The 26,752-nt window shown below is 43.1% G+C and overlaps 1 protein-coding gene across 2 annotated transcripts; it reads left to right on the top strand.

The window, feature by feature from the left end:
- On the top strand, positions 1-25,959 carry ntrk1 (neurotrophic tyrosine kinase, receptor, type 1). 2 transcript variants are annotated; one of them, XM_034610040.1, is made up of 17 exons: positions 1-419; positions 4,768-4,842; positions 5,797-5,868; positions 9,157-9,225; positions 10,214-10,368; positions 10,713-10,855; positions 11,490-11,628; positions 13,842-14,174; positions 14,818-14,835; positions 14,946-15,004; positions 15,122-15,224; positions 16,640-16,795; positions 16,920-17,050; positions 17,656-17,828; positions 21,118-21,358; positions 21,642-21,800; positions 24,693-25,959. In XM_034610040.1, exons 1-17 carry the CDS (start codon positions 223-225, stop codon positions 24,876-24,878), a joined length of 2,409 nt encoding a protein of 802 aa, XP_034465931.1. In that variant the 5' UTR covers positions 1-222; the 3' UTR covers positions 24,879-25,959. The 2 variants fall into 2 exon arrangements, with proteins under 2 accessions (XP_034465931.1, XP_034465932.1); XM_034610041.1 differs by lacking the exon at positions 14,818-14,835.
- Positions 25,960-26,752: the final 793 nt, after the last annotated feature.

The following is a 26,752-nucleotide window of genomic DNA, read 5'->3' as shown; positions in this document are numbered from 1 at the left end:
CTCGCCTGCCTGCCCCTCCTGCTGCTCAGTACAGCTGTGGCTCAGTACCAGACCCTGACCAGCTGGGATCTCAGCCCTGCCAGGGAGCCACGCGAGGAGAGTGTGAAAGCACCTCTCTTCTCCCACTCTTCATTAAGTGAACAACACAGACACTTAACTCCAACTGCAGCTGTCAACAGCCACCTCTCCGCCTGGCGCTGAGAAGATCCCCTCTTTTTGAGCATGGCTGTGGCACCCCGGGCCCTGGCACCTCTCCTGCCCCTGGTGCTGGCACTGCTCAGCCTGGCCCCGGCGCCCGCCTCAGCAGGATGCCCGTCGGCTTGCCGGTGCTCTTTTGCCATGCTGCAGTGCCTGGAATCTGATGGCATCACCAGCGTCCCGACTCTGGCGGTGCAGGAGAGTGATAACGTGACGGAGATGTGAGTAAAGATGCGTCACCTGCTCTGCATGTTCCACTAAATGAGCTTTTCTGATGGATGCACTCACGTTTCTTGATGTTGTTGGTTTGTTAAAAGCTTGATTGTGACTCTGGGCTGGAGATGGTTTTGATTAAAGTCTCTGTGGCAGAGTTTTGGTTTTAATGGAGCGCGTGCAACTGCTTTTATATCTGATCTAAAGTTTCAGGGAAGGGAAACACTCACAGATAAGTTGGTACAACTGTTCAGGAGAAGATTTTCTATGTGGAGCAGGTTTTAAATGGCTCTTCATCACTGGCTGGGTTTTCTGGATGAGATGATGGATGAAAGTTGAGCAGTTGCATCGACTTCATCATCTTTCACTCGCACAAAGTTGCTTTCCGCCGCTTCGACTCAGAACAACAAGTGCATCCCAGCACACTGGAGCGCAGATATGTCACATGGTCTGATGCCAGCACAGGGTATCTGTCCAGTTGTCCTAAGAAATGTTGAAGAGCAAAGTATCGGACAATATCTGGCTTTGTTTGTGTCTCATGATCTAATAGATTCAGCTCTGTTTTCATATCACAGAGTTCATCTTCTCAGCTTCCGTCAAATCCAAGTGCTGCTTAACGTGAAGTAAATCTACTGCTGGTTCAGATGGATTAGCTCGGCGGTAATTTAGTCATCTTGGTTATCGGAAATCAATTATGGATCCGTGCTGTCAAAAACTGGTATAAATTGACAGGAGCTGATCTTAACATTCAGCAACAGCCACTCTTGCGCTGCGATGGGAAACAAACCCACAGAGCAGGTTTAGGGTTACAGGTTCATCTGCTCACATGTTGCTGAGTTCATAGCCATGTTTTTGCCGAAACAGGTCAAGATGCATAACAGCACGATTGGTTTCCACTGAGATGTAGAAATACGTCACAATACTCTGTTGTTTGTCTGATAATGTGACGTTTATATCCAGATGTGGCTCCATAAACTCGCTGACCTGAGATAGAAACGTAGTTCTGCTGCTCTTGTGCTATTTCTATCTGACTTTAAAGCATTTTTAAAACCGTTCAACAGCAAAACAATACTTAGTTCAGTTCAAAGAATCTAGATCATCAGATACTGACGAAATCAACTGTTTCACTAGGAATGTGTTTGTCTGTGGTTTGCTCAGGAATCAGGAGTCCTATAAAATAAGATAAGATATTATCCAAGCAACGTTCCATAAACTGTGTTATTGTAAAACTCTTGTACTTATGGTGATAACGGCAAAGATTATGCTCATTGTGGCAAAATCTTATGTACACAAGTAACCTTTTGTGCATGTTTATAGATACAAGTTACATACTGTGCAGCATTTCTGAGATCGATAAATCCTTTCTTTGTGCAGTTATAGTCAAATGCTCTGAGATCCAAGTCTCTCTGAATTTCTGAGGCTCAAATGTAAATTCCATCCCTGATGAAGGATCTGCTGACCTGCCTGCACCACTGAGGTTGTCCTGATCGTATTTATGCTCCTTTGCTGGATGAAATGTTGAAAAGATGATGTTGAGGACAGTATATTTTTGATGTTGTAGTTTCTTAAAGGTTGTGCGTTTTTTTTCTGACTCTCCGAGGGGGGAAAGTGTTTGAATAAAACTGGTCCAAGTCGCAGCTCAGATGAACTGAGACTCAGCTGCAGATGACTGTTATTTGTCGGTGGCTTTTTGAAACTTTGTGAGGAAAAGACGAAGTAGAAAAGTGACCACCTGTGATTTAAAGAGGGCTGCTGTATTATTATAAAACCCACCATCAGCTCCAACACGGAAAACTAAATGTCACTCTCCGCACCACCACGCTGTTTCTGCCTTTGTTCCTGTTCCCGGATCTGAGCAATTAGCGCTTGTTAAGAAGGAGCTGCATTTGTGAAATGCTATTTCGTTGGAGCAAGTCAATTTTTCTGCTGCTCTCTGCCACTATTCACCTATACCCTCCTCTCCTCCTCTCCTCCTCGTTGCCTCCGCCTCCCTCCTGTTCCCTGGCTCTTACCTCAGAGGTGTTTCCTTGTACCTGCAGTTAAGCATGCTTCGCCGAGCGCAGGGCGAGGCTTGACATTCTCACTCAACCATTCAGTCAATAAGTGAGCGAGTCTTTCTCCGCTTCCATTTACCGCCGCGCTCGACGTGCCAGCAAACAACAACACTCGCTGGCGTCTTGGCGCTGCGAGGGAATACAGCCGACGCTGGGAAACAAACAAGGGGCCATTAACTGTGGAACAGGGGCCGAAATTCATCATGCGCCGAGTTATAAATTCAATTTTGTGAATTGCCAGTCAATGCCCCCACCCAGGAACAATAGATGATATACAACCCACTTGGCTCAATCCAATAAGTCAGGGCGATGGGTGATCCTGGGCCCACCTGCCCTGTAATCACATTATCGCTGTGCGGGTCAATCAGACATGAATAAAAAGGTTTGTGTGTTGCAGCTGACAAACAGAGAAGTGGAAGCTTGAAACAACGGCTCAGGCTCAAAGTGGCTGTCATCATGTAGGAATTACTGCAGGTATTTATAATGGCATCTGGTCCACATACTGGAAGAGTATGGAGAGATATCTATCTGCCTGTCTGTCCCTCCATCCATCCATCCGTCTGTCTCTCTATCTATCCATCCACCATTATCAAACCAGGACTACATTAGCAACTGTCCTTGGTACAGTTGTATTGTGGGTAATAGGTACCAGGTTTTTATTATCTATCTATCTATCTATCTATCCGTCTGTCTGTCTGTCTGTCTGTCTGTCTATCTATCTATCCGTCTGTCTGTCTGTCTGTCTGTCTGTCTATCCATCTATCCATCTATCTATCTATCTATCCATCACTATCAAACCAGGACTACATTAGCAGCTGTGTGAGGTAGAGTTGGATTGTGGGTAATGTAGGTGCCAGGTTTTTTTAGAAGAATAACAAAAGTGATGTCTGTGATATCATTTAAATTGACGATACCATAGAGGTGCAATGCTACATAATTTGCTGATATGCTTAAAAGCATGCTTAAGAGGCTTTTCTTTTGAAAAGATGTGAAATTCAAACTACGTCTTTGTTTTATTCTCATAATCAGATTGTCTTTTGGTTTTGTAAATAAAATATGTTTCTTTATGCTAAAATGCAACAAACACACCTTATATAGATCATGCTCTTTTTATTTAAACTCTATTTAACATCATTTATATTTCATACTTATTCTCTCATCTGCTATTGTGTTTTCCTCAAGGCGCTCTCCTGAAAATATTATTTGTCCCAGTTTATTTTTGATTATATAGTTAAAATTATAAGAGGGGGAGGGGAATGAATGCTCAAGGATCTTTTGTGTTATAGAGCGGGATGAAAACATTAACGTGGACAAAACCCCACAATATTTGAATCCAGTGAATCCAATCCTTTCAGCAAAGCTAGATAAAGACGTGTCCTCCTGAGTTAAATGGACAACACTCATGCTGCGCGTGGGCCTGGAGCGAGCGCGGTGAGTGCGGGGCGGAGGAGGCCAGAGAATGGGGTGGACAAGACAGTTCTGCTCTGCGAGATCCTTGGTGGGTCCGATGGCGGCGTCCATTCAAAACCTCTGGTGAAAAGAGCCGGGGCCGTCCTTGCGCTGAGTGCTGAATTGATCAGCGGCTCACTAGTTATTCTGAGGCATACAGGCTGTGTCTGGAAAAAGTGGAAAATGACTCGTTGAGAAGAATTTCCCAGCAGCCTCGTCCAGCATCTCTTAAGGCATCGCTTATTTTCTTTTCCACACGAGCAGTAGATTAAGTTCTGATAAGAGCCTTGTGGTTTTGTGGGTCCCTGGACAATCTCGGCTGGTTTTGTTGCCCGTTTGTTCCGTGCATGAGGTCGGACACGTGTCGATGGGGTCGACTCTCGTCGAGTCCTCTTCTTTATTCCGTCATCGTATAGTTCCGACTCCCACTCGCTCTCAGGGTTGCACGTGTTTCTTCCCGTCCTCCTTCTTGCCTGTTGTTCCTCTCCAAACTGAAGGCCTTTAAAAAATAGGCTCATGGTCTTAATGATGAGCTGCTGAGTTGTTGTTGGGTATGGATCGTCATCGTCAAGACTTTGAGTTTACAAATCGTTGGTATGGTCTCGTATTGGGTACGAAACTGTGCTGTTGTTGATTTTAAATGGTGAATCTGTATCTCCTACAACCCTGCTCAAGACATGTATTTACTTTATCTTTCAAAATGTCTGTTTTCATTATCATTCAGCGTGACCTTACATGAGCATCTAGCTCCACAGCAAATGGCTGAAGGTCACAAAGAAATGTACTGTATGTACTTACCTTGAAACGCTCTTTTTCTCTGCCTCCCCCACCCCCCCTTTTTTTTACTACCCAGTTACGTAGAAAACCAAGCAGGCCTGGAGAATATCACAGAATTTGATCTTGTTAACTACAAAGAGCTGAAGAACCTGTAAGTCATGCATCTCTCACACCTTCCTTCACCACAGTACACCGACTGTTTGTTCATCTCCCAAAACAAAATGACTTTCCATACACCTGAGAGTTCACTATTCTCTGCTTTCGTAAACGTGCGGGTTAGAGTGAAACCAGCAGATTTACCAATCAACCACTCCCTAAATTTCACACGAGATTTGGACGTTTCTTGCAGCGTTCGAAATTCTTACTTTGAGTTTGTCAGCACAAGCAAAGTGATTAAACTGATATTGGCTCCATGACTTGAGCCTCCAGCCGACTTTATAATATCTAGGTGAGTTTGAGATCAGGGTTTCCTGCAGGTCAGGCATGTTCTTTGACATAAAACTGGTTAAACTATTTAATTGGGAAACTTGAGAAAAAGTTGGAAACTCTTAAATATCATTGTATCAGGTAGAGTTAGATATTCTTTAACTAAGGCTTAGGGACTTATCGCACTCTGAAAGTCCACAGAATGTATGTGTGTAGGTTGTCCACATACTTTAGGCCACTATATTACAGTACAGTATATTATATTAGTAAGTTATATGCTAGTAGAGAGATTGAGTTTGTGATCAATGAAAGTTGTTAGATTTATTTCTGACAAACGAAGTCATCTGAAAATCTTTTGTCAATTAATTGATCAGCAAAAAATGAATTAGAAAAAGGCAAAGGAAGGAAAAATATCCCCAAAATCAGTAGTTTCTGTACAAGTATATTAAAGATTACGGGGGTTTTGGACTCTTGGTATAAAACACGAAATGTAAACATGTCAGAACAAATAATAGATTAACTGAAAAACTACTGAAGCTGAATCGACGGTGATATTAGTGCAACCACTGCTGTTATTCATCTCACACAAACTCACACTTGTTTTCTAAGATTATTGTTCATCATCTAAAACAAACTTGTGTTTCGTTGTGGTGCCTGTTGTGTGTTCTCTCCCCTGCAGCACTGTCACGTCATGTCGGCTGAGGCTCATCTCGGCCAAAGCCTTCCGACACAACGTCAAGCTCCAGTATGTGTAAGTGTCCTTGTCAGTACAACACGTGTGTGTTGTTATGACCTGTGTGTGAGTCAGTTTGTCGCTGTCAGTCACAGCTCGGCCGACCCCCGCGTCACATGGGATGAGAAAGTGAAACCACTTTGAATCATTTTTCTTAAACAGACTGTTTGAGCATATAACTGTATATAGTTATTAAAAGTATTTGTTTTATGTAGGATTAGATCGAGTATTTGCTACTTTTGAGAGTTTTATATCTCTGTAAGTGGAATATCTTCTGTTTACTTTTAGACAAAACGAGCAAATTCAAGCAGCCAGCATTTTTCGAACTTCTTCTAATGTTCAAAAGACTAAATGAGCATCAGTCAGTGGAGAAAGTAACTAGAAGATTAAACAATTGTAAGCAGCATACTGTAAGGAAGCAGGTCACTGAGCCATGCATAGTAAAAGCCATTAAAACCTATTAGCAAACAGGTAATCAACCTTTTCTTGATATTTGTAAGAGGAATATCTAGTTTTTTTTCGACAAAACAAGCAATTTGAAGTATTTTTTACTTTTTCAATGCTCCAAAGACTGAATGAGCATTGATCAATGGAGACAGGAACTAGCAGACGGATCAATAGTGAAGTAATGTTTTGGTTGCAGTTTTAAAGGGAATTCGTTCTGCTGTCGCTGACAAATTAGCCTGTTTTTACCACTTACTTCACTTCTGCAACATACTGAATACAAATGTTGGTCACTGTGCCATAGTGAAAAGCCTTTAAAACATATTAGCAAACAGCTAATTAAACCTTTTCAGAGTTTTATATCTTTGTAAGTGGAATATCTTTTGGTTTAGGATCATTTTTTTTTAGACAAAACAAGCAACTTGAAGGAACCACTACGACGAAAATGTTCTATTTCTTTCTAGTAAATGAGCATCGATCAATGCAGAAAGTAACCAGCAGATCAATCACTAGTGAAAACAATCTTTTACTTGCAGCCTTAAAGTGAATTAATTCTGCTGTCAAAGGACAATAATACGATTTTTTTCTGCAGCACAGAAATATATACATCATTGTGCGACAGTAACATTTATCCAATAGTGACCCACTCCGTCTTCAACAGGCATTGAAACATGCATTTCATTTATTCTTCCTGTTACATCACGTCTTCAGTCAGTTTGTCCGACAAGAAACAACCAGACTTATCGGCTGGAAGCATCAGATCTGTGTGTTCATCAGCCGCTGATCCCTTATCTCCACCATCTTGTCCTCGTCGCTCCACTAATTGCGTCCAACATGTCTGACGTCGTTTTTTATCTGAAAGACGAGCGGGCTTGAGGACCAGCGATGGCTCGGCAGTGGTGGTGCTGGTGGTGCTGGTGGTGGTGGTTGTGAGTTTGGCGGGTGAGCTTGAGAAATTGGAGAAGACGTCCACCAGTCACCTTTTACTCGCTCACTTTGGCGGATTATCGACAACTGATGCATAATAAATACACTCCACTAAGGGTCCATTATCACTTAATCAATATCTCACTGTGGGGGGAGAGAGGGGGGGGAGCTGGGTGCTGCTCGGGGGCTCATGTGTGACAGATGTATCTCTGAGATTAAGAGCGACTGCCTCAGCTTGGACCCCCTTCCTTTTCCTCTTTACTCTCGTCTTCATCCACAATCCTCCTCCTCCTCTTCCTCCTCCATCATCTCATAAAAATGCATTCAGCTCTTAGGTTTGGCTGCAGGCGAGCGAGCGAGCTGCGATTCCCGGCTGCGCTCTGCCCCTGTGGACCCAGGGAGGAATCGAGCCGGTAATGGATAAGCCCCGATGGCTAACCCATCTGACATGAACTTTTGGGGGCAAGGAAAACAAATAATTGAACCCCTTGGCCCTGCCACAGTGAATATGTATTGGCTTCCATGTTCCTGCTCCCCTGTGCAGCTTCTTGTCATCTTCTGAGGGAGGTTTATTTACAGCCGGGCTTCTCGGCCGTCTGAGGATCATTTGAGAGCCACTGTGATGATATTTAAGAGGCCGGAGAGGGTTGACTAAATGATATGCAGCATTCATAAACCACTATATTATCATGGCAGCTTGCTGTATATGATTTTAGATCTAGGCTTGAGGCTTTATCTATGTTATTACAGGTTTACGACTTGGCATCCACACTGCTCTGGAGTTTTCAAGCACCTAAAATGAAGAAGTGTGGAAATGCTGCTGGTCCTATTTTAGCTTGCAAACTCTTGGACAGTGTTTTAGTCTGGACGTGCAGAATCAGATTCATTTGGGAACAAAGATTCAAAATAAAGATTAAAACTTATTTTAAAACTTCTTTCCATCATGTGTTTAGACATGAAAAACAAACTGATGCTCGGGGAGAACACGCAGTGACAAATCTGAGAAACTCAAAATACAAAATAATGTCTGAATTTGCTTTTTAATTACATTTCAACCTTTCAAATCTTTTCAAACCCTTTCGGAAAATGGCACAATATTTACTCCATATGAAGGTTGATTGAAAACTTCATGAAAATCCATCACGTAGATATTGTTGTTTTGGCAAAAAGTAGACATTTGAACGACAGACTGACATTTCCACCCCTGGAGCCGTGCTGCGACCATGACTGACAACCCGGTGGCGTCTCTTTGGTTTCATCATCACACTGTATATACAAACTATTCATATTTCTACATTAAAAGACAAATTATTTCCCCCGAATGTCATTCTGTGAAGTATCTCAGTCGGTGTCAAGTCAAGTGTTGTCCTTCCTCCCAGGAGCGTTTGTGACTAATCGCCTAATGCACCGAACACAAAGCGAACACAGAGACTTGTGCTCGAGGTGTTTGTGAGCGCGGCTCCTGGCTGTTGTGAAAGACCTGCCGAGGGTAATTGATCAGAAGCCATTTGGATGCATTAATGTTTTCCACTGAGAGCAGGTAAGCGTTGCTCTGAGAGTGTGCAATCAAATCACAATGCGATCCAACTGCAGCGCGCGACTATGAAGGGAACATTTTGACTCCTATTAAACCCCAGCATAGTTTTATTTTTTCCCGAAAATTATGTTTTTCTCAAAGCAACATTTGAGCGGATGACAATATTGCAAAATTAAATTACACCCAGGTGCTGTTTCCTTGTTGTGTTTATGTGACGGTAAATCAGCGAGTTTCTGCAAACTATGTATGAACTGCTGTTTGTGCCGTTTGTAAAATGTTGGAGGAAGCACATGTCAAAGTTTTCACGATCTCTGCACCAAATAGGTTAAATGAATGTTGTGTTATATATATTATGAAGCTAATGTTTGTAATGTGTGTTTTCTTTGTGTGTTTCACAGGAACCTGGCGTCAAACTCTCTGGAGCACATCTCCTGGAGGGTGTTTCATTTTCTACCTTTGCTCAACCTGTGAGTCCCTTTAAATGTTTGTGTTTCTTCGGGTCACAGCACAGGTTCATAAATCCCGCCTCCTCCGTGTTAGTGGGTGGGACACGGGTCAAATTAAAAAGTCAAAGTACACGCCAAATAGCTTCTTTTAAAGATAGATATTTTCTGTGTCGTTGTTCTTATCAGACTGATGATTGGTCATCATTCTGATAATAAAAAACATGGTGAAACACATTGACTGGCAGCTGAGACTGACTCATGATTGGCTGACTCATGAGCTTGTGCATCAACGGGATCTCGATACCGCAGCTTGATCCCCTGATTGCTAACGTGCAGACTCCAGACTTAATTACCCTCAATGTGAGTGACATTGTGAAAAACAAAATGAGATGTTTAGGTCTTTCATAGCGTCCAAAACGTCAAGCGGCACCAAAATGTCACATTAATAACAAACACAAATACAAGTGGTTAACTTCACCCATACTGATGCGTCAGATCGGCACAGACTCATCAAGTGTGGGTTTGAGTGAGAATCAAACACGTCTGGTTTAATGTTTCCTTTGGAGTTTTCCTTTTACATTGGAAAACCAAGTAAAAATACATATTAGTCACAGCAGAGTATTTCTACATACTTTGAAACTGCTAATTCACAGGGAAACATTTTGTAGAGGAGAAACCGTTGCTGCCTTTTGACACCACACGATTCAAAGGTTTTAGTTCATGATGTTGTTGGTGTATAATAATAATGTTGAAGAACTGAAAGACGTCTGAAGTTAGAAGGTATGAAAGGTTATTTCATCGCTAAAGGTTAAATTCTTCAAGAATTTAGAATAGAGTGAATCTAACAGTGAGTCAATGGTGTTTTTGTGATTTTTCTTAAAATGCATTCGTTCCTCTCTGCAGAACTTTTTAATATTTGATGGTTGAAGCTCTGTTCTTCTTGCACTTGTCAGAGAAGCTGATACAAAAACTAAACACACCTCCTTTCCCTCTGTGTTTTCCCGGTCAGGGTTTTGAGGGACAACCCTCTGGTGTGCTCATGTGATCTCTACTGGCTGCAGGAGTGGCAGCTTAACGGCCGCGGCGACGTGGACAACCAGTTGTTGTCTTGCTTCTCTGACAACCAGGAAGTGGCCCTCAACTCTCTGGTGATAGACAACTGCAGTGAGTTGAGATTTCATTTCGATGAACTATATGTTTCATGTAATGCACGTTTGCACGAATGAGTTTTCAAACTAGAAGAGAACTCAGAGAGCACAGATTGGCCACTTTATCAAAGAGACTTGTTTCTGTCATGTGTATTAATGTCTTCAATGAGCAGGTGCAGGGAAATGCAGGTTAGAAATTAGCTCTGCGTCGTCGCCTTAATCAAATACAGTCGGAACATCCTGTTGCCAGGAAACATACGAGAGAGATTTTTGGCGCTGTGCTCTTTTCTCCGAGCCGGTTTTTACCGTCTTATTAGCGACCGGCTGCCGTGTGCTCACGTCGTCCTCTGTCGCTCTCAGGTTTGCCGGTGGTGGACATCGTCTCCTCCGGAGAAAAGACTCAAGAAGGAGGCAACCTGACGTTCGAGTGTCACGTGACAGGAAGTCCCACTCCCAATGTCAGGTGGCGAACCGACAACCTCAGCTCTCCCTTCGTTACCCAGGTACTGTAAGATTTAAGATTACATTCATATTTCATTCAATTATCAATCAAATCTATTTGTAAAGACAATGAAAGCAAATGTAACATCCATGATATCAAGTTACTGAAGCCTGCCATGAATTTAAAAAGCTCTGCAGCCTTTGTCCAGCTGAGGAATTTTAACTTAAGCAAATTGTATTAAATCCACAGCACTTAACCCTTGTTATTTTAAATGTGGGCACTTTGTCTCCATATGTCAGACTACGAGCATGAAAATGAAAAAGATTTGTCATATCCTGCATGACTCATCCGCTGAACAAGTCGGCCATATTGTTCTTCATTTTGCACAAAAGAGAACATATAAAAAGATTCAGGTTTTCACAGCCTTTTCTTCGCTTGTGACCGAATGTCTGCGTGTGCATTTCCTTGAACTTGTGATTTTTCATTTTCTCTGTATTTTCAGATTTTCTCTGTGAAGCTCTTTAGCTCAGCAGTGTTGTGTTTTTTTTTTAAAGTGAGATTGGCTCCTGTAATCTATTGATCTTACACTAGAGCAAATTGGATTGCACTTCATCTCTCTTACCTGAACATCTCTAAGTGATCCAGTGGCAGCTGCAGCCGTATTAACCCCCTCTCCTCTGTGTCGGCGGCTGCAGAAGAGAATCTGGGGCTCCAGGCTGGAGCTGGTCCTTTTCCTCAGCAACGTGTCCTCCAATGACAACCTGCGCAATCTCACCTGCGAGGCCGATAACCGAGCCGGGCCCAGGGAGGATATGGTGACACTGGACATTGAGTGTAAGTGCCTTTTCGAAATAAAAAAAACCCACACTCCTAAAAGCTCACAGGCTCAATACCAGTTGTCGGGCTTAATGGAGGTTATGGTGAGAGCACACCGGGGCCATTTTTCCTTGTGCGGGCACAGCGGACAGCCAGAGAAAAGAAAATTGCGCTGCACTGATTTTCTTCTAAATGCTCCTTCAACAAATATGAGCATGCACCCACCACGCTTCTAATGGAGCTCTCTGTCATCTGCCACTCACTCTGGCAGCTGGTGAAAAGAGTTAAAATAATGAGTGAAGTGCTGCAGGTATGGCTCGCCCTTTAATGCAGGGGTACGACGAGAGGACAAAGGAAAGTGAACTTATCTTTGCTCTTAGAAAAAAAGAAAAAAGGAAAGAAAAACTCCTTCACCTCATACACGTCCGTTCTTTCCTAAACTACAGTTGGAGCTTGACCCAGGAGGCTTTCGCTGTTGTTTTTCTCTGTTCGGATGCATTAGTGCACGTGGAAGTTGGAGCACTGAGGAATGACAGCACCCGGGCGGTTCCACACGGAAAACACAGTCAGATGCATTAGTCATACATTACTGACAACGCCGCCCAAAACAATATCGTATATCAGCGGCTCAGTGACACTCATTAGAAAATAAAGCCAAAAAGAGGCGAAGGCGCCAATCAGCTGGGGCCAAATGCACGAGCATCGAGGGACAGATAATGAACGTCAGGAAAATGGGGCTGATAACCCGTGCGAATATCTGATTTGAGCCTCTGCTAATGGACTTCTCCCTCCTACTCCGGAAAACCGCCTCGTCCGCCCCTGATTGGCAGCCTGCAAATGCGTTAGTGCGGCTAATCTATCAACATCAGCCCCCCTGGTGGACGGACACTCGTTAACCGCCAGCCCTTTAATTACTCTTAATTACCTCCCAGAATAGTGGGTGTTTACTGCTGAGTGGCTCCCTGTGCCACTAATTCACCGTTCTCGCAGAGCTCCCCTTTCACGGAAAAGAGCTTTTCCACAATGTCTGTATTTTATTTTATTTTTTTTTATTTGCTTGATCAATATCCATCATCACCAAAATGGACACAAAGGTTCTGATTGACTCTGAATCAACAAAGGAACTGTCAGGTGTCATTTTATGTATTTGCTCCCCCCGCCGCCCGCCTCTTTTTATACAAAATGTTCATTGTCTGATCCAGAAGCGAAGTGCGAGAACTGACAGGCTCATTAGACATAGTTCTAACCCTCCATTTAACCCCTGCAGCAAAACGGCTTGTGTAAGATTAGTGGAGGTTTGCTAATGGATGATTAGTTAAATGTGACAAATGGCTAATGTTCACTGAGTGTAACAGACTTTCAGCTGCGAGTGAAGAGACTCGTGCCTTCGGGGTCCGGCCCCCTTAGCGCAGCACTCTTCCCGAGGCCGGGTCACGGGTTAAGAGCAGCAGAACGGCTCGAGCACAATGAGGGGTCTCTGCACTTGAGTCGGGTTCGATCTGAATGAGGCCATTTCCTGTTACTTCGCGTTTCCAGCCGAGCTTCCAGGTAGCAGTTTGTGGTCGGGGGGGGGGGGGGCACGGCGATGACCAGGATTCATTATTCATAGCAGGTCAGCACAGGTTTGCAGTACAGATGGAGAACATTGATTCGTGGAAAACTCTAAAGGGAACCTACAGCCGCTCCTGTCTGACCTTTTGTGTTCATATGATCAAGATGCACATTCAGCATAAAATCATGACATATTGGCGTCTCTAATTATCAATTGACTTATTGTGTTGGAAAGTTACTAAGTGCATCTGCTCAGGTATTTAGAGGCACTTGAGTTATCATTTCCATTTTATGCTACTTTTATACTTTTTAACCTCCATTTCACTGCATTTATCTGACAGCTGTAGTTGATAATTACTTTTTAGATAAAGAATTTCACCTCTGAAAAACAGGAATAGTTCTTGTTTTCAGTGAAACATGAAAAATTGGGTCGGACATATTGAAACGTGAAAAGCTCAATCCACTCGTACAACTAGAAATGGTTCTCATTAGAGTGGCACCTCGTGAAAACACATTTAAATCCATTAGATCTGGATTTTTTTTCATCAAGTTCCACAACTTCTTCCTTCAGAAACCGTGAAAATGTAAAAATAAAAAAAACATATCACCCTATCTATATGTTACAGTCTACTACTTCTTTGAACAGTCCCATTTTCCCAAAACCGGTCTTCTCCCAACAGTTCCTGTCAAAATCGTCTTCCTGAAAAACGCCGTGCAGCAGCATTTCTGGTGTTTCCCCTTCGCCGTGGATGGAAACCCCGAGCCGAGCATCGCCTGGCTGTACAACGACGAAGAACTGATAGAGTCCCAGTACAGATACACCCAGATCATCCCGGACTCGATGGACGGGTCGGAGAAACACGGCTGTCTCTTCCTCAACAAGCCCACCCACATGAACAATGGAAACTACACTCTGATCGTGCAGAACAAACTGGGAAGGGATAGCGCCACCGCCATTGGGAGTTTTATGGACAACCCTTTTGACGAGGCGGATCCTGAGGGCTCCTTTCCCGGTAAATTCCTGAAATTGTTTTGTGGCAGCGGGGGGATGTGCCATGGCAAACAGAGGAGGCCACAGGGCGAGTTAGAGGAGAGACCTCTCTGAATATCTAAAGGTTTTAACCCTGCTTGGTCCGGAAATAATCCGAAATTATCTGATGAATCTGCTGATTAATCGATTGATTTTCTGAATAGAGATTTAGATTATCAGCCATAATATTATAACTATTCAAGGTGGACTTACCACAAGCTACAAGACGGTGTAACAATGTGATAGGCTCCTGTACAGGTCCATATGATAACTGCATTTTAAGAAAAACTTGTTTTATTTGCAACGTCACGGAGAAGTTCTACACTACCAACAATCCGCAGGTGTATCAGCGACATCTCTGATTGGTGGAGCTCACAGTTACCATGGAAATGTTTTACGACAAGCGCAAAATGTTGAACTATTCCTTTAACACATCCCTTTAATCTTTGCGTCATCAAAATTCTACAAACGATATTTCAAGTGATAGTTGGGAATAATAAAGTATAAATGATATTGTTGAATGTTTGATGAGTAGCTAAATAGTGAGAAGGCTGCAAGCTGAAAAGGTTTGTATCGTTAAATCCGTTTGTTCACGAGTGTTTGTGCTCTCGCTTCCCACACGCCAGTCCTTAATGCGGCTCCAAGTAAGTCTCTGATTGATTTTCATTCTCCCAAACATCTCAGCACGTCTCCTGAAAACTTCATCAATCTGTTTCATTCATCTCCTTTAACAAATCTCATTTCTGCCCCTCAGTTCCTACCAGCAAATCCAACATGGACGTCACGGAGAACCCAGAGAGTCGGGTGTTCGTGGTACGTCTGGGCCTCATCAGCCCCCCCGAGGCAAAGTTAAAGAAAAGTAAAGAACGTCAAAAGGTTTAATAACGTGTCCGAGTGTAACTACGGATCTGCTTGTGTTGGTCTGAACAGGTGTCGGTAGCCGTGGGTCTCGCTGTGTTCGCCTGCACTTTTCTTCTCATCATGGTTTCGGTGATTAACAAGTGTGGCCAGCACTCCAAGTTTGGCATTCACAGTAAGTTGGGATATTCCCAGTTATTAAAACATTGCATCTTCAATCTCAAGCACAATGCAACTGTACAAATGACAATGTCACTGGTCTGGCAAAAAAAAAAAACCTTCAGCATATTTAACACACTGTAAAACAGCAAAGTTCAAGTTCTGTCTCCCACGTTTGCCTGTATCTCGTTTGTGAGGGAAATAAAGAGTTGTGGGTTCACATGGAGTTGTGTTTCCATGGCAATTTTAACTTTCTCATACTGGACAGAGCCAGGCTATTGCTTATCTGTATGCTAAGCTAAGCTAAGCAACTTCCAGTTCAACTCCATAGTTAACACAGACACGAGGGAGGCATTGATCCTCTTGTCTGACCCTCAGCTGGAAGAGAAGCACATTTCCCAAAACGTCAAACAATTCCTTCCTCATGTTGCTCAAACTTACACTTGTAGCATCATGATACGTCTGTTGCTGTCTGTAATTCAATGAATCAATTCCACTGGACGACATCGTCTCAGTCCAGAACCACACAAATTCACATTTGAACGAAACGATCCACGTTCGAACATTCTGCCAAATCGTTTTTTATTTCCCCCCAAAGCCGCAGATGGTTCTGTCAGACTCTCACGAGGTTAATGCACAAGAGAGACCGACTAATACAGGATCTCCACAGAGCTGTAACTTTGAACAGAGGCAGCCGCTGTGTCGGTCGGGGGCTAAAGTGCCTTAATTACGGAATGAGAATGGCGGCACAAACCTACCTTGGGCCACCGCCACGTGGTGAGGGCCATTAAAGAAGATGGATGGATGGATGGATTGGTGGATGAATAGATGGATGGAGGAACAGCTAGACGTGATATAGCTCCACTCGGACACTCCCCCCCCCCCCCCTCAACACACACATACACACACACACACATTTACCCTTCTCACTATCAAAGTGCCTAAGTGCGCCTGATTGCCTAAGTGGACCCTGCTCCCTGTTTCCTTCCCTCCATCGCCTCCATGCTCGCTCTTTGTTGTTCCATTTTCCTCCGTGTTGGACTCTGGGGGTTCTGTGGTTTGCCTTGCTGAGTGGGGTTTTACAATTTGGGCCTCACTTGTTTGGCATTTAATATGCACTGTAGTCAGGGGTTGCTCACCATTCAGGCTTCCTATATGGCCTCTTTTTTTTTTTAAACCTCCAGTTCAATGTGGCCTGATTGCTGCGTGGTTGATGATGGTGATTATTGAAGCTTATCATCATCTATCACCATGGCACCAACAAACGTGCAACCAAGTTGGTGGCGGAGAGCGTCGGCTCCTCAAATGGGGAAGAAATGGGCTCTGAATTATTTCTTTTGATGGCCACCGCAATCACAAATGGTGGGAGACTGATTAGGTGCTGCAGCGTATCTGTGTCATTCTTGTTTGCGTCCCTCCCCGTCTCATTAGGGTCGTCCGTTTTGGGGGCCGAGGACGACCTGGCCGTCTCGCTCCGTTTCATGAACTTCGGAACCAGCCCGCCTTCCTCAGATGAAGACTCTGGTTTGTCCAGCTTCGTCGAGAATCCGCAGTACTTCTGCGGCATCATCAAGGACAAAGACATGTGTGAGTCGCGTTACTAAAGTACTGACACCTGGAGCAAGTGCGATCAACTGCACTGCAAACGAGACGTCAGGTTTTCCTCGTCTTCCTCAGATTTTCAGACCTTGTGTGTATATTTTATGATCAGGTGTGCAGCACATTAAACGGCAGGACATTGTGCTGAAGTGGGAGCTCGGCGAAGGAGCGTTTGGCAAAGTCTACCTGGCAGAGTGCGCCCACCTGAGTCCCGACAGCGACAAGATGCTGGTCGCCATCAAGGTGAGTCACTGGTACCACTTCCTCTCCACTAATTCAACAGCTGCTTCAATGTTAAAAAACATCTATGCATTGGCAGCATTTGTAAAACCTGTAGACTTGTGCTGAAAGTACCTGAAAAAAAAAAAATATTTAAATTGTGGGCAGAAAAGTAAGAACAGCAGTACCTCAATTTTCAAAATAAAACACTCTCATACTACAAAAACTTACAATAAGGTTGCGCGTCAAAGTTGTTTATGACGTTGACTGTTTAAAAAATTCAAGCACTCTTGCTGCCACACTGCCAACAGGTAAGTACTTGGCACTTATACTTAAATCTTCTGTACAGTATAAAGTAAAACATCCTGCGGTTTCAGAGAGAGACGTCTTCGTGTCGGTGGTTTAATCCCCAGCTCATGTTACAACAGTTTAATGCAAACCGCAGCGAAAAAAACCAAGACGATGAATCTTTATTGTCCCATTAATGAGACGTTTGCTTTTATTATTCAATGAATAAAACTTGCCTTGTTAAACTCCTCAACCATTTTTTACTTTGGGCCCCAACCACAAAGAATGGCTGCAGAAATGATTTTGGAAGGTGTTGATGTTTGATCCTCATGTGGTCGCAGACGCTGAAGGACGCCAACGAGTCGACCCGGCAGGACTTCCAGAGGGAGGCGGAGCTGCTGACGGTGCTCCAGCACCAGCACATCGTGCGGTTCTACGGTGTGTGTACGGACGGAGAGCCGCTGGCCATGGTGTTCGAGTACATGAGGCACGGAGACCTCAACCGCTTCCTTCGGTACGTAGGGGACCCGAGGGTCACGAGTTCAATCCCCACGACTGTCCTCTGTCCATACGCAGCTGAAGGAAATGTTCAACTGTAGCAAGCAGACTGAATGAAATGCTGGAGGTTTTTTAAAATATGTTGTCAAGTCATAACTTATAATATTAGCCTTGGGTTATATTCCTCATCTCATCAACTCAGATACAGTTATATGTGAAAAGCTGTTTCTGAGCAGCAAAAACAAAAAAGGTACATGTGAAATTAAACACATAAAAAATGATGGCTCTGTAATATTCAAATACCCAAGTAAGCCAGTGTGACAGTGAACTAGCATTTAGCCATTATTCATCCTATAATTTACTTAAAATCTGAAAATGATAAATTAGAAAATAATGTGACAATTTCTGATGTTTGATAAAATATTTAAGCCATTTTTAAGAAAAGAAAATCTGTTTCTAGCTTTGCAAATGTGAGTATTTGATATTCTATGAAAGGAATCTAGTTTTTGAACTGTTCATCAAATAAAACAAGCTAATTTAAATGTCAGGAAACAAATGATACATCTGATGTCAACTTCATCACGACGAGCAAACCGACGACTACACTTCGCTCTGAGCAGCTTCTATCAGACAAACCTGATGTTTGCTTAAAAGTCAAACCCACAAAGTCGACCTCCGCGGACTGTGTGGTTCCAGTGGTCACTCAGGAGAACCATAGATTCCCTGTGTTTAAGGCTGAAGAACGAGGACGACACAGACCGTTGTTTTTTATATTGACGACGTTGCTGCTTTTCCTTTATCTCTTTAATAATAATAACTTTATTTACATGGGTTTTCAAATTATCTGGGGGCAATAATCAGTGGTTGAAATCCCCAGGAAATGTGACATGTCAAGTTCTTATAGTAGAAATATAAAAGAAATAATGTGCGTGGTCTAATAATCTAAATGATTCATTTGTCATAAAATAGATTTAAGGAAAATGTGGAGAAAAAAAACTTTGGGATCTGCACCTTAATCCACATCCTCACCAGAATGTTATGGGTTCATCTCTGCACCATATTTGATGGAAATCGGTTCAGTAGTTTTTGCATAATCCTGCCAACAAACAAACCAACAATCAAATCAGACTCAGGTGAAAATTGAACCTCCTGGGAACAGAGCAATAAGAGCAATTACTCGTCTTTACTCCATATTTTTCTTCCCCCTTAGAATTAATATCACATCACGAATACAGAAAGAGAAGCTGACGTGAATTGTGTCAAAGAATATCTTGCTTTGATAAATTAATTATAAAAAAGACCCTTCCCAGGCAGGTTTCCTATTCAGGTTTCACAAAGTAAATATATAATTCACAAGATGTCCTCACGTCATAATAGCAAACAGAGTGAATTTCAAATGCAGCAGGATTTTATTTCAATACTGATGAACACAGTAAATAACCAGATCCAGCACTTAAGGAGAAATTGAAGAAGTTTGCTCGGACTAATATGTCGTCTCCTGAAGGGCTCGTGTAGCAAATTAGCTCATAACAACACTCGATTTGTTGTGTGATGTGGTGACGGGAGAACTTTTCAAACACGTCCATTCTATCATTTAAAGAGTAATTTGAAAACGTCTAAGTTTAGAAACCTGTGGGGAGGCTGAGGCCGCGTTGACCTATTAGAGCTCACTATGCACCTGGGGAACCATCTGACTGAACGAGCGGAGCAGACGCACTGGATGCTGGCTGCCAGGTTTTCTCCACAGGAGGCAGATTGGGAATGAAAACACACTCACACACACACACAAGCGTGCACACACACACACATACACACACACACACACTCTGCCTGAGATGCATCTTTGCGATCGGGTGAAAATCGCATTTCCAGCAGACAGAATGGGTGAAATGTCTGTGGGCCCCCACAATGCAGCTGCTTTCCCACCCTGCCACCTGCCTCTTAAACTAATAGTGATTGTATAGACAACTTCCTTTGTAAGGAGGGGACAAAGTGGAGAGGAGAGATATTAGGATGGATGGACACACATCATCTGTGATTTGCTCATTTAGGCCGGACTTGGACGTGAGAGTGGGTGTTTATGATCCGCAGGAACAACTGAGAGTCAATGTGCTCTGCATCCCTGAATTGCATTATTGCAAATCAATTGTAGGCGTATTACAAGCCTTATGTTTTCTATTAAGCATCGTTGTGAAATGGCCTTATTATGGCACGGGGATGTTGACCATGTCTGCAGCGCTCTGAAGAGCCCTCAGTGCTCAATCTGCAGATTGAACATCGCTGAGTTCATTGTCCTGCAGGTCAGCCGGGGTTGATGCCATAGTTACCGACGAACTGAGAAACCGATCCTGGTGTTTGATTAATCTGAGCAGCCGATGGAAACAGAGCAGAAGAGCAGAAGTGTTCCGTTCTTTACATGTGCAAATACACGCGACCCCTTTGATAATGCACAGACGTCAGGAATTCAGATATTAATGGAATAAATACAACCAATTCTCTGTGAATGAAAAATAATACCACCGAATTAAAAATTGTTTTAATAAAAGAATAAAAATTTGACCTAAAGAATCACTGTGACCTCAGTTTTCAATTAAGCAAAGAGGCTTTAGAAATTACAGATAGCACATTATATATAGAAAATATCTCAAGAACCAAATATAACCTTTTGTCATGAAAAATGGTTTCTTCTATTCCATTAAAGTTATAGTTCCCTAAGTACATTGAATAAAGTGATGTGCTTAAGTATGGATTTAAGGTATTCGAGTATATTTATGTTCCTTCTTTTTATCTCTACCCCAATAAATCAAAGCACATTGTAATCTGAATTTGAAAAAAGGTGTAAAGAATAAATAAAAGATTGCTAACATAAAAAATTAATTTACTTTTACAGGTCTTTAGACATTAAAACTACACAATATCCTTATACTATAGTGCTGTACATTTTAATTATATTATAATGTATATTAAACGACCTCAACAAGCCACAGTAGTAAAATGCTGCTCTTGCACGGTTGCATCAGTATTAACAATCTAATGATATAAACTTAATCACATACAAGTCACAGGATCTAAAGTCATTGTATTTTTAACACTTTAAATACATGCTTATAATACTTGTGTCCTTTTTAATTAAATTCGATTTTTGAATGAAGTACTTGTTGTATTAGTACATTAACTTGAGGGTCTTAACACTTATTCCACCACTACCTGGGTCTAATTTCCACCTCCTCATCTCACGTGTTTCTTTCACACCTTTCTAATAAAACAGAGATATCCTGACCTTCATGTGTCTCACGTGTCTGTAGAGCTCACGGCCCGGACGCTCGTATCCTGGAGGAGACCAAGATGCCGCCGCTGGGTCAGCTCACTCTGCCTCAGATGCTGCAGATCGCCGCGCAGATCGCCTCGGGCATGGTCTACCTGGCGTCGCTGCACTTCGTCCACCGCGACCTGGCGACCCGCAACTGTCTGGTGGGAGAGGGCCTGGTGGTCAAAATCGGAGACTTCGGGATGTCACGAGACATCTACAGCACAGACTACTATCGGGTAAGAGGCCAGAAAAGAATGAGACAGGGATGTGTTTGTGTTTCTGAGAGGAAAACGTGAGTAACATATTATTTAATCATTGTAAAATTCAGATTTATACATTTGAGTTATTCATCTCAATGATTTATGCTTTTACCCCTGAGTTAAGGTCAATGAAGATTTGTTTGTTGTGCTCAAACAACTCACGAGAAACTTTCCCTTCTCGAAATAATGGCCCGATATCTCTGGATAATTTTCTAATTGGATGAAGAGTTTGTGAACGTCACCTCGTCTTCCTCCTCAGGTGGGTGGACGCACCATGCTGCCGATCCGCTGGATGCCCCCGGAGAGCATCATGTACAGGAAGTTCACCACGGAGAGCGACATCTGGAGCTTCGGCGTCGTCCTGTGGGAGATCTTCACCTACGGCAAACAGCCGTGGTACCAGCTGTCCAACAGTGAGGTGGGTTAGGATGGAGAAATGTTCAAGGGCTTATTGATTATTGGCACACGATTGATTTGATCTTGAAGTCTTTGTGCCGGCAATAGCCAGTTTCTGAAGGAGTTATGTTTTTGGGTTGTCCGCCCTATTCTTGTGATATCTCAAAAACGCCTTGTGGGAATTTCTTTAAATTTAGCACGGACATTCACTTGGACTCAACTGATTCGATTTCAGTGGTCAGAGGTCACGGTGAAGGAAGCTGCACTGGTTGGTGGAGGCACACAACCACAGGGAGGTGACTCCAGGTTTTAACGCAGAGTTCACCTAAATTTCAAATAACGTTTCTTTTCCACTAACCTCTTGTGCCATGTGACATGTGCTTTTCTCTCTCGTCCTTGTTTATGAAGACGGATGAAATATTCGTCTGTGTCGTTCAAAATACTGAAAAATCGTCACCATAGATTCACAGAATCCACCGGTTTTCATCGGTATTTCTGTCTCTGTGCTTCAAAGACGTTTCATTGAAAAGAGCTCACCCTCCTGACCTTGATAAAGAAAACCACATGTATCTGCATGGCCACACACAACACGAGTGAAAGGAGGAAATATGTTTTTACTTGAACATGAATTCTCGTATACAAACGAATTCAAAATTCAAAAGAAGAAGCCAGGGCTGGAAGAGGCCAGAGAAAAATATAATGGAAAGAAACAGAACTGGAATGTAACTTTGCACATTTACTCAAGTACTTTAATCAAGTACAAATCTTGAGTTATCTGTGTTGTACTCGTGTTAAAAACCAACCAGTTTCAATAAAAGGGAAAAATGACCACAACACAGAATGGTTTAAAAGCTTACTTTATTATTTCATGTAAAATTATACTGAGATCCAAAGTCCAGCATTGCTACTAGTGGAGATAACCTAATTCTAAAAAGGGAAAAGTTAATATCTCACCATGGAGGGTAGATGAAGGGAGGTCGGAGGTCAGCTCACCAGCAGTCAGTCGCTTCTTCTTCAGTTTCTCTTGAGTGTTTCTTGATGGTGATCACTGAGCCACCGACACTGACGAGGCCGGCAACACACAATTGTGTCTTCAGGATATCGAAACATTTAAGATCCGTGAATCCTGCACAGAGCGAAACACACAGGAGGATGACAGAGAAGTGTTTGCTGCATGTGACTGGAAACCAGAGTGGAGACACACTCAGACACACCTGTAATCACTCTGCACCTAGACACACACACACACACACACACACACACACACACCAAAGCCCCTCCCAATCACTGCAGCCCAGTGTGAAGGTGCTGTGTTTTTACAGTACTTTTCGAGGTACTTCATACTTCATAATATTTTATTATATACTCCACTGCTTGAGACAGCTTTAGTTCCCAGGTGTAAGTTCTTTATCTGAAGTGTTTTTGCGTCATCCTGCAAACAGATAAAAGCATAATGTCCTTGGTGGAGACAATCAGCTTCTCCTCAAACAAATACAGCAGTAAAAAGCTGCACATTATGCATATGGATGGTTTTATGTATATTACTTTTACTTTTAATACTTTAATTCCTGTTTTTATTTTTACTTAAGTACTTTTTTGCTTTTTAAGTATCTGAATACTGTCTCCACCGTCTCCCCCGCTGCCTCTCACATTCTCATTGTGGATGCTCCTTGTGTAGTTGTACGCCGCCCTGCGCTCTTAAGAGAATCAATAAGTTCATAGTAATTAAGGGCAGTGCAGTCTAGCCTTTTCAGCTCAAGCACCAAGAAGTGGGACTCCATCGCAACCACAGCGGTGCTATTACGGCCCGAAACCCTCTCTCCTTTCAAGAGACGGGTGGATCACTTTCCCCCTGCACTCGATTCTAATCTCATTGGTTTTCATTTTTACCCAGGGCCAATGAGCTGTAACCTCGTTAACCCAATCTGTCTCGCCCAATGAGGGACAGGTGAAATTATCATGTTGCCCAAACACGCTGTGGCGTAGATAAATCATCCCAAAATACTGACGCTGTGGCGATGGCGGCCATTTTGGGGCAGCCTTAATGAGCCTCTCTGCTCAGATGTGAGACTGAGCGGCGGCGGCGGCGGCGGCGCTGACACAGGCCTCTTGTGCTCATTGGATCAAGGTTGAAAATGAGGAAGGGATTGAGTCAGTAACTCTTCAAATGGAGAGCGCAGGGAAAATCCTCCCTCTCATCCTCGACAGTGATTTATCCACCGAGCTGCAAGAGCGTGTGAACTCAATCAGTCACTGCAGCCATTAGTGTCGGAGCTGGAGGTTATTCACAATTCTGCTTTGCTCATTTGTCCCCGAGGTCTCGGCTAAAAGACACGTATCTGCACAACAGTGGATAATAGCTGACTTTGGTGATTCAGAAGGTTTTTCTGGATTAATTGACGCAGCCGCTGCTTGTGCGGCGTATTTATGTGATTCACAGATTTTAAAAGACCACTTTAAAATCCCCAGTATCTGTTTCCAGAAGCAATGCCATTAAAACCCTCATAAATAAAACCAAAACTAGAACTCTACACTCAGTAGAGCACAGAAAAAGAGTTCCTGGATTTGGCCCCTTATCCAGATCTGCGACAAAATGTGTTTTCTCACTGTGGTTGAAAAAAACCTTCCCCCTGATGAACCACATTTAAATCTGCTATAATAAGAAGATTAAATAAGATTTAAGATTTTAATTATTCCCTTGAAAGGGTTAGGGTTAGTTCATTAAAGCAATAGATTATGATTAGTATCTAGTGTTGTTGTGAATCTCAAATATCTTTAACTCCTGATATCCAGTATTGATCAGGCTTTAATCGATTAAAGAGACAAAATGGGTGAAATTTTGGGTGAACTGACTCGAAGAGCTTTATTTTGACACTTAATAGTAGAATCATTTCTACATTTCCTCCCCCGACAGGCCATCGAATGCATCACACAGGGACGGGAGCTGGAGAGGCCCCGCACTTGCCCCAAGGAGGTGTACATGCTGATGCAGGGCTGCTGGCAGCGAGAGCCCCAGCAGAGGATGGTCATCAAGGACATCCACAGCCGGCTGCTGGCCCTGGTCAAGAACCCGCCGGTGTACCTGGATATCCTGGAATAAAAAGAGGCCGAGAAGAAGCCAGGGAGAAGGAATCAGAGGATTTGGAGGTTGGAGTTTTGATTTGAGACTTAAAAACGTCCTCTTTTTGTTCCGTTAGGTTCCTCAACTTTCTCATTTATCCATTAAAAGACCAGTAGGAAGGTTATTCCCCATTTTTCCCCAGTTGCTGCTTTTTCCAGCCTTGATGCTCGATGGACGTTGCGGCTGCTTCCCGATTTACTGCCCCCCTGTCGTTCTCTGGAAACCTGTCAAATGTTTACCAAGGTGCTTGGACGTTGAGGTGGAGCCTGACGGAGGGACTTGCATGGCTAATTGTTGAAGTTACAGTATATGACGATGCTAGAAGGCTCTGGGCCTTTTTATGCAACTCAAAACACATGATTGCAAAGGGAGGGAAGTTGTTGTACAGTATAGTCACTGATTTTGGACGAAGTTTTGATACGGGAGGTGATTTAAAGGATTTCAGTAAATGTACATAAGGCCAAGTTGTACAATCAGAACCATTGCGAGCTCGTTTGTTTTTCACGTGTCATATGAATATTTTTCAAAAAGCAAGAACGAAATGTAGATTATCAGTGAAAGTGTTTCCTGGTATATTATATATATAAACTACTGTGTTTACATGTAATGATGTCGAATATGAAACAAAGACAAGTGAAGTTTGACTCGGGAGGTGGAGCTTTTTTTGGGACAAATGTTAAACTGTGAGAAGGTAAAAAGAAAATCCAAGCGCTGCAGTGAAATTCGGTCCAGAGAAGCAGCGCTCGCTGTCTGGGAGGTGAAGCTCCGAGCGCTGACAGATGGATCAGGGTGAAACTCCAGGAGCAGAGGGACAGATGGCACCGAAACAGAGACGGGAGCTGAGGCCGCCTCCGTGGAGAGAGGAAGACAAAAAATGAAAACCAAGTGTACAAACCGTTGTGATGCCTTTACGTGTAAATACTGAATGTGTGTACATAACCTGTATCAACATCTAAAAAATATATATATCTTCATGTATCCAGCACTTTGTATATTCCCTTGAAAAATAAAACTTGATTTAAAAAAAAAAAGACAAATGGCTGCAGCCTGAGGAAGGAGCTTCCCCTCCCATCAGTCAATCTGTCATTATCGGGCGAACAATGCTCCGGGATGCCGCCTGTACTTAAAGTTAGACATCTTAACAAGGCTATTCAAGAGCTTTTCTATTATCTTGACGAACTAATCATCAACCTGCGACGTCTCTACGGGGACGCTCGGGCAGACGGTTATTGAAAAGGACTAATCAAGTTTCATATTGCCTTCCCGCACCGGCCCTCCGGCAAACAAACACCCTGCAAAACCAAAGCCCTGTCTCTGCCTCACACCAGCACCACCTCCCTGCCTCCACCTCCCTGTATGCAGAAAGTCTCCAGGGAGTGGTAATGGATTGTGAGTAATGCTATCATCCCTTTCTCTCTCTCTCTACCCTCTCTGGTGTACTGGAGGGGGGGGGGGTGGAAAACACTTGGAGGACCCATTGTTTCTTCTTCTTCTTGCACTCGAGCCTCCGGCCTGGTTAGACATGCAGCACGACGATAATAAGAGGCTGGAAATTAGGGCCTATTTTTAAAGTGCCACTCCTCTCGGAGCTCTGCAGCAGGGAAAACTTTACTTTTTAATCTTCCACATTGTCGTAAAAAATAAGAGTATTGATTTCTTGAGGTAATTATTTCTTCTGATTCGTTTTGGTCTGTCTATTGCTAATAATACACCACTTTGCTCTTTACTCTTCATAACCGCAAAACACCGAAGACGACGACCAAACTCGGCGGAGTCGAACCGAAGAGAACTAATCTAGAAAAGATGACAGATAATGGGAGTGAAAATAACTTTTGAACTGAAATCTGAATTTA

Source organism: Hippoglossus hippoglossus, chromosome 16, assembly GCF_009819705.1.
Source record: "Hippoglossus hippoglossus isolate fHipHip1 chromosome 16, fHipHip1.pri, whole genome shotgun sequence".
Classification (NCBI taxonomy): Eukaryota; Metazoa; Chordata; class Actinopteri; order Pleuronectiformes; family Pleuronectidae; genus Hippoglossus; species Hippoglossus hippoglossus.
The sequence above is the reverse complement of the archived record's forward strand: the minus strand, read 5'-3'. Positions and strand labels throughout refer to the sequence as shown.

Coding starts and splice junctions, on each gene's coding strand:
- ntrk1 (XM_034610040.1), top strand. CDS start 223: ATGGCTGTGGCACCCCGGGCCCTGGCACCTCTCCTGCCCCTGGTGCTG. Junction 10,369..10,712: donor TCTGGTGATAGACAACTGCA/GTGAGTTGAGAT, acceptor TGTCGCTCTCAG/GTTTGCCGGTGGTGGACATC. Junction 21,801..24,692: donor ACCAGCTGTCCAACAGTGAG/GTGGGTTAGGAT, acceptor CTCCCCCGACAG/GCCATCGAATGCATCACACA.